This window comes from Capra hircus, chromosome 7, assembly GCF_001704415.2.
Source record: "Capra hircus breed San Clemente chromosome 7, ASM170441v1, whole genome shotgun sequence".
NCBI lineage: Eukaryota > Metazoa > Chordata > Mammalia > Artiodactyla > Bovidae > Capra > Capra hircus.
The window spans coordinates 85474699-85489547 of NC_030814.1; the positions used below are offsets into that span (position 1 = coordinate 85474699).

Sequence of the window (14849 nt, forward strand, 5' to 3'; positions counted from 1 at the left end):
GCAGAGACATTACTTTGCCAACAAAAGTCCGTCTAGTCAAAGCTATGGTTTTTCCAGTGGTCATGTATGGATGTAGAGTTGGACTGTGAAGAAAGCTGAGCGCCGAAGAATTGATGCTTTAGAAGTGTAGTGTTGGAGAAGACTCTTGAGAGTCCCTTGGACTGCAAGGAGATCCAACCAGTTCATCCTAAAAGAGATCAGTCCAGGATGTTCATTGAAAGGACTGATATTGAAGCTGAAACTCCAATACTTTGGCCACCTCATGCGAAGTGTTGACTCATTGGAAAAGACTCTGATGCTGGGAGGGATTGGGGGCAGGAGGAGAAGGGGACGACAGAGGATGAGATGGCTGGGTGGCATCACCGACTCGATGGACATGAGTTTGGGTGAACTCTGGGAGTTTTGATGGACAGGGAGGCCTGACATGCTGAGATTCATGGGGTCGCAAAGAGTCAGACACAACTGAGCGACTGAACTGAACTGAACTGATGAATGGACATATATAGGACCAATTGTATCCACTAACGACTCAACACATATGCCCCCTCTTTGGAGCCGGGAGGGGCCCTCTCATCCTGAGGAAGAAGGAAGACTAATTAACATTTCTCTAGGCTATGAAATCCTTCCTTTATGCATGGGCCCAACAAAATTATATTGTAATGTTAGTTGACAAACATGGGCTTTCGTCCTGCCTCCATAAAGGAACTTCCACACATTGCTTCTGTTTACTGCCGTGTCGTTTTATAAAAACCATGTCAATACTTCCAAAACTCTAAGAAAAGGACAAAAGTTAGAATGTAAGGGGTTTACTTATAAAGACTTTAAATATACTCCTATTTATTGAGATAGATGTCCAGCTAAATCAGGAAAATTAATGTTTGTGGCCAATGAACATCATTATTGATTGGGGACCCTATGGTATGTGGGTATCTAACTTCTCAGATGATATTAACAACACTATGTGTGACTATGCTACTCAAGTAGCATAGAAGTTTACTAACATTACAGTGGAGCATTACCCTGACAAAGGACTTCTTGGGGGGCTTGACGGTGGAATGCCTCCCCCCTCGTCCTTGAATCATCCTCAATAAACAAATTGGGCCTGAACAATGGGACATCTGGAACTTGCTGCAAGCACCGAAGAACTTGGGACTTGGGCTGGATATCTCACAGGGACCAATTGTAGACATAGAAACTATTTCTTTCATTATAATCAATCATATTTCATACAAGCTTGTGTTCCCCTTCCTTTTGTCCTAGCTATAGGAAGTTTACAATTCAATAAGATTTGACATTCTATAACTTGTATAAGACAGTTAGAACTGGACATGGAACAACAGACTGGCTCCAAATAGGAAAAGGAGTACGTCAAGGCTTTATATTGTCACCCTGCTTATTTAACTTCTATGCAGAGTACATCATGAGAAATGCTGGGGTGGAAGAAGCACAAGCTGGAATCAAGATTTCCGGAAGAAATATCAATAACCTCAGATATGCAGATGACACCATGTTTATGGCAGAAAGTGAAGAGGAACTATAAAGCCTCTTGATGAAAGTGAAAGTGGAGAGTGGAAATGTTGGCTTAAAGGTCAACATTCAGAAACCTAACATCATGGCATCTGGTCCCATCACTTCATGGGAAATAGATGGGGAAACAGTGGAAACAGTGTCAGACTTTATTTTTGGGCTCCAAAATCACTGCAGATGGCAACTGCAGCCATGAAATTAAAAGACACTTACTCTTTGGAAGAAGTTATGACCAACCTGGGTAGCATATTGAAAAGCAGGGACATTACTTTGCCAACAAAGGTCCGTCTAGTCAAGGCTATGGTTTTTCCTGTGGTCATGTATGATGTGAGAGTTGGACTGTGAAGAAAGCTGAGCGCCGAAGAAATGATGGTTTTGAACTGTGGTGTTGGAGAAGACTCTTGAGAGTCTGAACTGAACTTGTATAAATTGCAAATTATATACTTAACTCTTCTGTTTCCTTAAGAAATGATTCCCTTTTTGATTCTTCGATCTCGACATAATCCATGGTTACCAGTAAATCTCCAGCGTCCCTGGGAAGAAGGTCTCATGGCTAGACTTGCTTCCCGGTTAGTTACTAAATTGCTCCGGTGATCTAAACGATTCATTGGATGGCTGATTTTTGGCATTTTTGGATTAATGACTATTTGCACCACTGCTGCCATCACTGGCACTGCTTTACAAACCTCAATTCAAACAGATAATTTTATCCAAAATTGGACTTAAGAGGCTCATACTGTGTGGGCCACTCAGGCTCAGATAGTTGAGGATATTCAAGATGAAATCCAGGAACTAAAAACAGCCATCAGATGGATTGGAGATCAATTAATAGATGTACGAAATCAGATGATACTAAAATGTGATTAAAATTCTACTCAATTTTGTGTTACTCCTGTTCAATTCAATAATAGTGCCTACAACTGGGAACAAGTCAAATTTCATTTACTAAACATACATGATAATGCCTCTCTGAATGTGTAATTATTACAAAAAGAAATCTTTGAAACCTTTTCTAAAAATCTGCCCTCTTCCACTAATTTGAAAGCTTGAGCTGCACAACTAGCTTATCAATTATCTGGGCTAGACCCACGCGGATGGTTTCAAAGCATTACTCACAGCATTGGGTCTAGAACTGAAATTTTGGTGATTGTCTTGACAATTATATTTGTCATTTACCGTTGTCTTCAAAAATTGTTGAATCTAAACGAACTCAAATGGTCAAACCCTTTTTACAAATATTATAAATAAATAAGGGGGAATTGTCAGGGAATGTTTAACAGGAGGATTCCTACGTGCTGTTTCTCATAAACTCTCTGTTCCTTATCAGTTCCTATTCCAAGAACAAGTAGAGCTGCACACAGCTCTCGGGACTGAGATCATGAGAATTGGTATCTGCGTGGATTCCTTTCAGTAACTCCCTTCAGTGAGCCTTTTCAGTGTCAGCAACCTTGTATGTATTAGACTATCCATATTGTGGCTATTGATAAAATTTCATCCTGTGTAATAGCTGAGTAATCATCTTATAAAGATATATAAGCCTGCATTTCTGCTAATAAAATACTTTTGCTCCATCAGAGCTTGGGTCCCCGTGTCTTTTTCTTTCTTTCTCTATCTCTCTCTCCCTTCCTCCATCTCTCTCTTTCACTTTCTTATCGTCGACTCCAGACCACCAGGTTCCGGTCCATTAAAGGACCCCAACAAAATAGTTTTAAGGAAAATAAAAGAAAAATTTATATTTGATAGGCATGAAACACTTTGTTAATAGTGTTATAAAACAGAACCAAAAGCTTTTCAATATATAACATGAACTAACTTGTACATATGTGAACTGACTTGTATAATATGAAAATGTTATACACTGTCTCTGATATTTCCAGTTCAATGAAAGTCATTAGTAACTGCTTTTGCACTTCCTAAATACTTTCATACCTTGATGGTGAGCATGCCATGGAAACTGGCAATATCTGGAAAAATCACAGAAACGTTTACACTTTCACTCAGCAATCTCATTTCTAGGAAGCTATCCCAAAGTTACACTGGCAAAAGTATATACTATGTACACAGACTCATTAACTGTAACAATATTTGTAATGGCAAAAGATTAAAAACAAGTCTATCAGTAGAGAGTGAGTTGAGCAGGTTATGATAATAGCACACAGTGGAGTACATGCAAGCACACAAAAGAATAAGGATTTCTAAATAATGATAGCTTATAACCACAGGGATTATTAGGTGAAGGAAGCAAAGTGGAGATAAGTGTATACAGTGTATACAGATACCTTTAATCATCAGTAGTGATGTGCTATTTCAGGGCAACTAGATATGTTTATCTTGATGAACTACAACATAAAGTATATAGCATCACCTAACATTGTCCCATCACTTCATGGGAAGTAGATGGGGAAACAGTGGAAACAGTGTCAGACTTTATTTTGGGGGGCTCCAAAATCACTGCAGATGGTGACTGCAGCCATGAAATTAAAAGACGCTTACTCCTTGGAAGAAAAGTTATGACCAATCTAGATAGCATATTCAAAAGCAGAGACATTAATTTGCCAACAAAGGTCCGTCTAGTCAAGGCTATGGTTTTTCCTGTGGTCATGTATGGATGTGAGAGTTGGACTGTGAAGAAGGCTGAGCGCTGAAGAATTGATGCTTTTGAACTGTGGTGTTGGAGAAGACTCTTAAGAGTCCCTTGGACTGCAAGAAGATCCAACCAGTCCATCCTAAAGGAGATCAGTCCTGGGTGTTCTTTGGAAGGAATGATGCTAAAGCTGAAGCTCCAGTACTTTGGCCACCTCATGCGAAGAGTTGACTCATTGGAAAAGACTCTGAGGCTGGGAGGGATTGGGGGCAGGAGGAGAAGGGGACGACAGAGGGTGAGATGGCTGGATGGCATCACGGACTCGATGGACGTGAGTCTGAGTGAACTCCGGGAGTTGTGATGGACAGGGAGGGCTGGCGTGCTGCGATTCATGGGGTTGCAAAGAGTCGGACATGACTGAGTGACTGAACTGAACTGAACTGAACATTGTTATGTTATAACATATTATGTTATGTTATAGGTGATGCTGTATAGGCAGTCTCAGCCAAAAATATTTAACCTGAATCCCATCAGGTCCTTAAATCTAGTTGTCAGCTTATTTTAAATACAGGGGACAAAGAACATGTTAAAGGAGATATGGGGGAGCATCATACCAGTGCAGAAGTTAGGACACTCTGCGAGACCACTGGCCTGTTGTCTTTAACCAGGAAATGTCCTGGGCAAAGATACAGAGGTTTACGATGAGGTCTATTCAGATTAAAAGAGAACTTGGAGCTTGAGTTGGTTCTAGTTTAGACCAACTAACTCTAAAAGACATTTTGGAAGGAATTAAATATGGACTAAGTATTACATGGCACTGAAGAATTGTCATGTATGATGTGAGAGTTGGACTGTGAAGAAAGCTGAGTGCTGGAGAATCGATGCTTTTGAACTGTGCTGTTGGGGAAGACTCTTGAGAGTCCCTTGGACTGCAAGGAGATCCAACCAATCCTTTCTAAAGGAGATCAGTCCTGGGTGTTCATTGGAAGGACTGATGCTAAAGCTGAAACTCCAGTACTTTGGCCACTTCATGCGAAGAGTTGACTCATTGGAAAAGACTCTGATGCTGGGAGGAATTGGGGGCAGGAGGAGAAGGGGACGACAGAGGATGAGATGGCTAGATGGCATCACCGACTTGATGGACATGAGTTTGAGTGAACTCTGGGAGTTGGTGATGGTCAGGGAGGCTTGGCGTGCTGCGGTTCATGAGGTAGCAAAGAGTTGGACACGACTGAGCAACTGAACTGAACTGAACTGAAGGAATTGTTAATTGTATCTCATGTGATTATGGTACGGTAATTAGGTAGGCAAACATCCTTTTATCAGATATGCAGGCGCCCAGAGGTATTTATGGTAGAAATAGTCTATGTCATCTATAGTTTAAATATTTCAGGAGAAGAAAAAAAATAGTTGAAACAAAATCAGCAGAATGTTAACAATTATGAAACCCAGGTGATAAGTATGGGGGCAGAGGGCAGGCAGGTGGCCTTGTGAAATCAAGTCCCCCTAAACTGAGCTCCCCTGCTGAGTTTGTGATTAATGTCTCAATCAAAAACGTTATTCTCTTTCTTGCTCTCCCCCCTGTTCCTCTCAGGATTGAGGAGTAGCAAAGAAAAGGGAAGACTGAAAAGCAGGACTCTGCAGGGCCTTCCTGGGTACAAAAGCCCCTCCATATCCTCCATTTCTTATTTGTAGAAAAAGGCTTTGGTCTCCTAGGCCTTCCCCAAGTTCTGAGGAGTAGACTCAAGTAATTACAAATTAGAAAGTTGAGGGAATACAGAAACAAAGAAAAACACTTAAGCAAGAAAAATATGATAGCTTAAAAAATAGTTCAGCAATAAGAGTCCTATTTCCTCCTGAAGGGATATGTATAACAATCTGATACATATACTTGAGTTTCTGCCAAAACTGATACCTTGCCGCCCAAATAGAGGATGGGAACTACCATACTGACCACAAGCAGTAGATGCCAGACTGACTGGAACAAGGTTAATTGAAATTCCCAAAATATTACCCTGTTACCTCACTGCCAACAATCAGAGGAAAACCCATGAGCTGATCAGATACCCTACAACCTTCCCCCCTAAGTTTGACATTAAAAAGCCTTCCCTTAAAGTCATCAAGGAGTTTGGGGCTTTTGAGCTTGTTCTTGCTTGGCTCCCTGCAATACGTACTGAAATTTTTTTTCACCACAACCAGGTGTCCTTAGATTGGCTTTGCTACGTGTTGGGCGAGCCAAACCAAATTTGGTTTGGAAACAATTTTTTTTTTTCGCATTATTTCTCTTTTTCTATCTCGATGTATATTTGAAAATTTTCATTTAATAAAAGGCTAAAGAGTGAAACTTAAACAAAGAAACACCCACTAGGTGACTTCCCTGGTCCCCTCTCTCCTCCTCTTGGTGGCTGGGTATGAGCAAGAGCTGAAGTGACTGCCTTGCCTTTTTCATGGAAGGCACTCCCTGAAGTCTGTGGAGTCATGTCAGCTCTGGATAACACAGCTACCCAGGGAGAAATCATTACTATAATTAAGCCATTGGGGAACTTCTTAAAAATTTTAGATGTTATAAATTTGCAGATGTGTCAAGAAATTAGATCTACGCTCTGAACCTCAGAAGTCCTACTCACCTCTCCCTCACCTACCAGACTAAACCTCAGGCTTTATCAGACATGCAAAAATTGGGGTCCTTGAATAACTCACTGCAATATTCAGAACATTGTTAGTTCCTAATAAAAGTTGCCCAAGAGTTACTTTGATTTATCTCACTAATGATCAAATAACCTGCCTCAATAAAGGTTCAGTTCAGTTCAGTTGCTCAGTCGTGTCCAACTTTGCAACCCCATGAACCACAGCACACCGGGCCTCCCTGTCCATCCCCAACTCCCGAGTCCACCCAAACCATGTCCATTGATGCCATCCAACCATCTCATCCTCTGTCGTCCCCTTCTCCTCTTGCCCTCAATCCCTCCCAGCATCAGAGTCTTTTCAAATGAGTCAGCTCTTCATATTAGGTGGCCGAAGTATTGGAGTTTCAGCTTCAACATCAGTCCTTCCAATGAATACCCAGGACTGATCTCTTTTAGGATGGACTGGTTGGATCTCCTTGCAGTCCAAGGGACTCTCAAGAGTCTTCTCAAACACCACAGCTCAAAAGCATCAATTCTTTGGTGCTCAGCTTTCTTCACAGTCCAACTCTCACATCCATACATGACGACTGGAAAAACCATAGCTTTGACTAGACAGACCTTTGTTGGCAAAGAAATGTCTCTACTTTTTAATATGCTGTCTAGGTTGGTCATAACTTTTCTTCCAAGGAGTAAGCGTCTTTTAATTTCATGGCTGCAATCACCATCTGCAATGATTTTGGAGCCTAAAAAATAAAGTCTGACACTGTTTCCACTGTTTCCCCATCTATTTGCCATGAAGTGATGGGACTAGAAGCCATGATCTTAATTTTCTGAATGTTGAGCTTTAAGCCAACTTTTTCACTCTCCTCTTTCACTTTCATCAAGAGGCTCTTTAGTTCTTCCTCACTTTCTGCCATAAGGGAGGTATCATCTGCATATCTGAGGTTACTGATATTTCTCCTGGCAATCTTGATTCCAGCTTGTGCTTCCTCCAGCCCAGCGTTTCTCATGATGTACTCTGCATATAAGTTAAATAAGCAGGGTGACAATATACAGCCTTGATGTACTCCTTTTCCTATTTGGAACCAGTCAATAAAGGTGGTTTATATTAAAATAGAAATGAGGCTACACTGAGGACTCAGAATCAGTGATAAAACACTATACAAGTGTTTTATCTTTTCCAAATAGTGTATTTCACCAACACTGAGGAAGTTATCATAAACAGAAGTATTTGGGCATATGCAAACTCTTTTTAAAAATCATGAATAAAATACGAGTGTAAAGTGTCTTCCTGGCAGAATTCTGACTGGTAAGAGTTTCTTGGCATAGTTTGTAGTCTGTAGCAGAAATGATAATTAAATATTTAGTTTATTTGGGAATTGTTCCCCAGACTATTATTATAGAATCACTTGTTTCCTACTATAAAAATTTTATACTTCAGGAAGTGCTTAGTGTATCTAAGACATATGATAAAGTTAATGCCTCCCAACTCTCTAACAACAAGCCTCATCATCTTTAATGTTGAGTTCACTTCATGTATCCTTGTGAGGAATAATTGTGGGCAATAATTGTTCATTAATACAAACAAACAGATTGCAAGCTTCCCATTAAAAAAAATAATAAACTCTGATCAGAGAGTAAAACACTAATTAAAACTTGAGCAAAAGTCTGTTCTTTAACAGAATTTTAAAGGGAATAAACCTTACACTCAGCATTTCTCACCCTCCTTTCAGCATCTTTCTTCCTCACACATTCTACTCCATCCCCAGCCTTTCCCCATGTGCCAGCTGCAGTGTAGGAACTCATTGCTTCTTGGCATGGTGCAAATACCTGCTGTGGTATTTTGGTGCCAACGTAGCATCATCTGGTGCCTTTCTAAGCTTCTGCCTTTTCCCCCATACTTGCCATATTTTAAAATGTGACTGCTATACAGTTTCATCAGAAAACATGAACACAAGTAATTGATCTGCAGAAAGTCAAAATTTTTAGCTTACATTGGTAAAACCCTGTGGGCGTCAAGATGAGTCATGGCTCATCATATGAAGCTTTGTTCAGTTTTGCTTTGATCTACTCACTAAACAATTCATCCTCAACATACTAAGGCTACAGAGGTGGGTAGGAGTGGATTAGAGAGGAAAGCAAATCAGAAATGAGAGAGGGGTAGAGCAGAGCATATTTAGACTGAAAATAAGCAGAATTTTTCTTCTACATAGATTTGTATTTAGTCACGATAGTTATTTTCAAATTACATTAAAAAATACTTTTGTTTTTATATTCCCTGAAGGGGAACCTGAGAAATAGTGCATTGTTCTTAAATGTTAACAGAAATGTCTAGACTATGTGTATGTGTTTATTTCTCCTTATTTTAATTAAATGACAAGCTTACTTATAATTACTGTTACTGCCTTTCCCCCATTATTAATATAATAATTAACATTTATAATTAATGATTATATCTATTTTTACTTAGCTGTCTTTGACACTATTTGAAAGTGAATCAACATCCCTGGAAAAAATGAAAACAGATTCACAGGCTGATGTAGAAATACACACAACACTTCTAGCTGTCCCAAGATGATCACTGATTCCTTCTTTTGTGATGAGATTTCAGGCATGGAATTGGCTCTGGCCAATATAAATTTTGGCAACATATGTTTTAAGTTTTCCTAATAAATCAAACTGTCTTACATTTATGGTGCCAAATATTTTCTCAACTCACATACATCAGTAGTTACTAAAAATTTTGTTCCATGCCCTGTGATCAGGTTAGGAGATCCATAATATGAAAAATCAGTGTAACACATGAGTTTTTCATGAAGTTAATTTGATTTATTCTCAAAGACTGTCTTTTATTATAATGCTATTCCTTTTCTTCTTTTTAATACTGAAGTAAATTCTTCTGTTTATGAAACAATGGTCACAGTAGATGATAATTGTTTTAATGTGAGCTTCATGTTTTTAATTTTACATATTAAAAATATGGCACACCTATGTTTCTTTACTCATTTTCCACTAGAGAAAGACAGATTTTACTTGTATTGGAATTCAAAAGTCTGAGACCAAGTGCTACATATTCTATTCTCTGCTTCAATTATTTTCTAGGAGGTGTCTGATTCAAACTAGAGCTAGGAAAGAAAAGCATAGCATGTCAAAGATGCTTTTCAAGTTGTAAACTAACTTCTCAGTTGTAAACTACTGGATACTAATACTTTTCTTCAAATGGAAAGGTGTTTCTGAATTGAAAAGAGTAGTGTTTCTGAATAAATTTAGAAAGGATTTTCTTGATCTACACAAAAGAGTTTTAAGATCCTCTCATTCTTTTAAGCTCTTCACTATGACTTCAAAGTAATCATTTTCAGATTAATAAACCAAAGTCTGCCTTGGAGTTATAGTTTTTCATTTATTAGGAAATCTGAGGTTATCTAGAACCCAGCTGGAGAACATGATTGAAGAAGGAAAAGCTGACAAAGTGAGGCAGTGCTTAGTTATTTCAATATGTGCAATTAACCGTTTATACACACTTCTTAAAGGCAAAGCGCTGGAATGGTGGTATCTGCAAGGAAAAAAATACGTAATTAAGTACCCTTCAGTTTATCTTCAGTAAAATTTCACCGTTGTATAAAATTTATTATTATTTTTAATTATCTGTTGCCTCTCCACTTTGCCCTCCCCCCTTTTAGAATCTTTAGTTTGATGTTCTGATCGTTTTTTAAATGATCTCACTGGAAAAAAATCATTTTATCCTTTTTTTTTTTTTTAATGTGGTTGTGAATATGGACTTAAGCTCTCACCTCAAACAGTACTTTGGAAAATTTTGTAAAAAGCACTATCAAGGCACTCTAAGGATTGAACTTTAGTATAAATGTCAATACCAACCTACTAATATAAGTTTTCAAAACTACTTTTTGCATAACCGCAAACTCACTTTGTGATGTTTTATGAACAAAGAGTTCAAATATTCCTGCATCTGTCCAATTCATAAATATCCTTTTCGTCGCCTGTTTCCCTGTTCCCTGCCTATCCTCCCGTCCCCGCCGCCCCCTCTCGCCCCCCCCCTGCTGGCAGCTTTAGTTTTTCTTGTCTTTAATTCTTCCCCTCGCCTCTGTAGCCTCTAGTTTAATTTCCTTTATTGACCATTTATGGAATGAATGAACTCCCCGACCGGGTTCCAGGAGCCTGGCTGCCCTCTGCCCCATGCTGTGCGGCTTTATCTCCTGGGACTCGGGTCGCTGCACACCAGCCAGCGGAGGACCGGCGGAGGAAGCTGCTGCATCGACCGCGGTCCAAGCAGGGTTGGCCCGGCGCCTGGTGGCAGGCAGGAGGCGAGCCCCTTCGTTGGGGCTCGGAGGAGAGATACCCCAGCTCAAGAACCTAGCAGGGGAGCTGCGATCCGCGTAGAAGGCAGCTTTTCCCAGCGGGCGCGGCCGTCACCTGGGAGTAGCGCGGAGACCCATCTCGCCCGAGGGGAGCCCAGGGGGCGCTGGGCTGCTACGCGGGGCACAGCCGAGGCGGCGCTGCGGGCCCGGAGATCCCACAAGACCTGGGGACACCCTGGACGGAGGCGTGGCCCCGACACCCTGCGCGGTTCTGCAAGATCGAGGCGGGAAGCCGCTGTGTCTCAGTCTTCGCCACCCCAGCTTCTCTCGACTCGAATTCAGCCTCCAAGTTGCAGGCACCGGAGAGCATCTGCCCCCGAGGGTGGTGGGGTATTCTCAGTTGCTTGAGAGGCACCGGGGACTGATCCAGCCAGCCCGGAGAGAACTGGTAGGTGCCTCAAAACTCCGCAGGCCGCGGGCCGCCGTCGGGGTTCAGAAGTCAGTGTGTGCTGTGCTGCATTCCTCGATCCAGCCCGGAGGCCTCTGAGCTTATCTCACACTCGAACTGCTCACCCGCCAGGTGTCTTAGGCCTTATCCCCAGCATTCTTTGGAGCACCTTCTGTGCAGAAGACTTTTAACTCAGTTTCGCAAGAATTCTTCTCCCTCCCATAAAGATTGGGGCGAACTGCAGGTGCTAGCCTTGCACACTGCTGACTGGTGGTCTCGGCAGAGGTGCCCCCGGGAGAGAACAATGGCAGAACCGGGATCTGGGCTGCCTTCTGGTCTTGCGGCCCCCACGTTCCTGCCGTGGCTAACAGGACTAGTGGCTGGAATGGTCTTCCTGAGCTTCTTGCAGAAACTCCTGTACCCTTACTTCTGGAGTGACCTCTGGTACCTGCTGAAGGTGGTTCGCTGTGGACTTTGGACAGGGAAGCACAGACAGAAAGGGGAGCTAGTCACTGTCCTGGATAAATTCCTGATCCAGGCCAAGAAGCGGCCCCAGAAACCTTTCATCATCTACGAGGGAGACATCCACACCTATGAGGATGTGGACAGGAGAAGTAATAAAGTGGCCCATGTCTTCCTGAACCATTCCCCGCTGAAAAGGGGAGATACTGTGGCTTTGCTGATGAGCAACGAACCGGATTTCATTCACGTGTGGTTTGGCCTGGCCAAGCTGGGCTGCGTGGTGGCCTTCCTCAACTCCAACGTTCGATCGGTCTCCCTCCTGCATTGCATCCGCAGCTGTGAGCCCAGGGTCCTCGTGGTGGGTGCAGGTAAAGTGTGGGAAATGAGCTGCTTGAGCAGAATGGCAGCCCTGTCTCCTATCCCACCCCCACCCGCCTCATTTTTTTGTTAGAACCAATTAGCAACTAGTATCCTGGGTATGTGATGAAGTATGGATGTTAAGGGTCCAAGTGGTTTAATTTCCCCTTCTCTCATTTCAATCACTGTTGTAGATGACTAATTATCAGGACAGCTTCTGAAGAGCTTTACTGAAATCTCAGACTTTTCTGAAATCTTATTATTTTAGCAAAGGGACAGGATGAGTCTAAGGGGCACATTTTACTGTTCTTGCTACCTTCAGTGAGTACGAGAACACAGAGAGAGCTTGGTAAGTTCTAAATTTTGTCAGATCTGACAAAATTATCTAGTGTGAAGGAAGACGATCCTGTTTCATTGTTGAATACCTTCTGCCTCTAATAGTAGCACTATGGAGGTTGACTGCCTTTGCAGAAGAAACATGTTTAATTAGAAGTGCATGAATTCCTGTCTTTATGTCTGCTCTTATTCTGCACTGCCTGCAAGCTAGGATTTGCCTGGCAAAGTTGGACTCCCACCTCCCAGCCAGTGGCAAGCTCTTGGCAGACTCTCAGTCTCTTTCTCCCCCATCTCCTTACCCCACCGGTGCATCATTTATTTTTCTTTCAGTAAGTGCTGACCTTCTTCCCCTCCCCTTGGATTTAGGCTTTGGATATGTGTACTGACAGTGAACTATAAAGAAAAGGTTTTGGTTGAGTGCCTGACTAATGAAGAACCTAGGATGATAAGTTGCATAACAGGGGAAGCGAAGTATGAAAATTGATAACTTATTTGGTATAATCTAAGTGATCTATGCATATGTTTCTTTCATGAGGGTAGGAAGGTAGAGGATCATGGCAAAGACCTTAGTGAAAATATTTAAGTATTTTAGATTAATAGATACATTCTAACACCTCATATGGACTTCTCAGATGACGCTAGTGATAAAGAACCGGCCTGCAAGTGCAGGAGACATAAGAGACATGGGTTCGATCCCTGGGTCAGAAAGATCCCCTGCAGGAGGGCATGGCAACTCACTGCAGTATTCTTGCCTAGAGAACCCCATGGACAGAAGAGCCTGGTGGGCTATAGTCATATAGAATCTTTAGATTCACAGAGAAATATGGGGGGAGGGGATCTATATTTATATACCAGTGATTTATAAAGTATAATACTTTGTGTGTACCCTTTTCTTATATAATAATTGTATAGCACATGAAAATGAGTTAGCCAATATATAGTGTAAAAAAAAAAAAGGTTATTTATTCAAGGCTTTCACTTTTGCTTCTTTCATTTGTCCTTCCAGCTCAATTTGTGACTAGATGAAGAAGCAAAATGTCTGTTCTTTTTAAAGGCATTTTATTTTAAATATAGCAGTGTGTACATGTCAATCCAGACTCCCAAATGTGTCTTATTACTCTTAAGGACTGATTTTATCTTAAATTACTGGAGTGGAGAAACCAGAAATCCTCTTTTTTTTTTTTTTTTTTCTTAATTCAACAGTCATATCCTCCGAGATTGAAATTCAACTCTTCACCTTGGAAAATTTCTTTGAACTGTAGCAATAAGCAGAATAAAGGAGTCACACTAGGTTCCGTAACATGGTGAAGCAGTGTTTACCTCTCGTGCCATGGGCAGTGACAATATGAATACAGCAGGGAAAACTATCACAGTTCATCTTTGGATATATTCTGACATTTTAGTTGCTCATTCTAATTTAGATTGCAGTTTCTGGAGCCAATCTAAACCTTAAATTGTGCAAAGAGATTAGTAAAGCCATAAATTCTCTTCAGAAGAGCAAACTAGAAGGGCCACAATATCTCTGAAAAGATTTCTGTGGCTATGATGTTGAAGTCAACCTGAGAAACATCCCATATCCTATCTCCTGAGGGACTCCTCCTGAAGTGTGTAGGGCTGTTTAACTCTCAGAGTTTTCAGACTTTGGTGTTGACTGAGCTGTTGCCCAATTAGGACCAATTAATTTTGCAGTTTTACTTGTGCCAGCTTTTGCTTTGCCAATAACTAATAGCATTGTTTCCTTGTTTTTGTTTTTACCATTACCAGACAAGTTTTGTATATGAAAGCCACATTGGCATGCTGGAATTTTAAGCCAAACATGTTTAATTACTTTGCTCAGTAAGTAGGTACCTGGAGAATTCAACCTTAAGTCCTAGTAACAGTTCTTTATAGCGCACCTCCAAAATATATAAATAGCTTATGTTTCTTTCAAAGATGGGACAGTTCCCTTTTAATTAACTGCTACTTTTGTTTTGTTTTATAAGACAGCGTGGTTTCCATCACAGTCACTTTTCTGTATTTGAAGGTCTTACCCTGAAACCTGTATTCTTGGCATCCTGAGTCTAATCCATGAGCAATATATACATACAATTTTTAGAACTTTACATTTCAGAGTTCTTGAATTCTCACTGGATGTTTCTAATGGAGATGTACTATTAAATCCTTATATCTCCAGCAAGAGTGTATTAAAGTGG

The 14849-nt window shown here is 41.0% G+C and overlaps 1 protein-coding gene across 1 annotated transcript in view; it reads left to right on the forward strand.

Annotated features, from left to right (window-relative positions):
- The window catches only part of SLC27A6 (solute carrier family 27 member 6), a 72011-nt gene continuing 68477 nt past the window's right edge, over positions 11316-14849 (forward strand). The window contains exon 1 of the mRNA XM_018050707.1: positions 11316-12332. Within this exon, the coding sequence (XP_017906196.1) occupies positions 11807-12332 (526 nt within the window). The 5' untranslated portion in view covers positions 11316-11806. The remainder of the gene's footprint in view (positions 12333-14849) is intronic.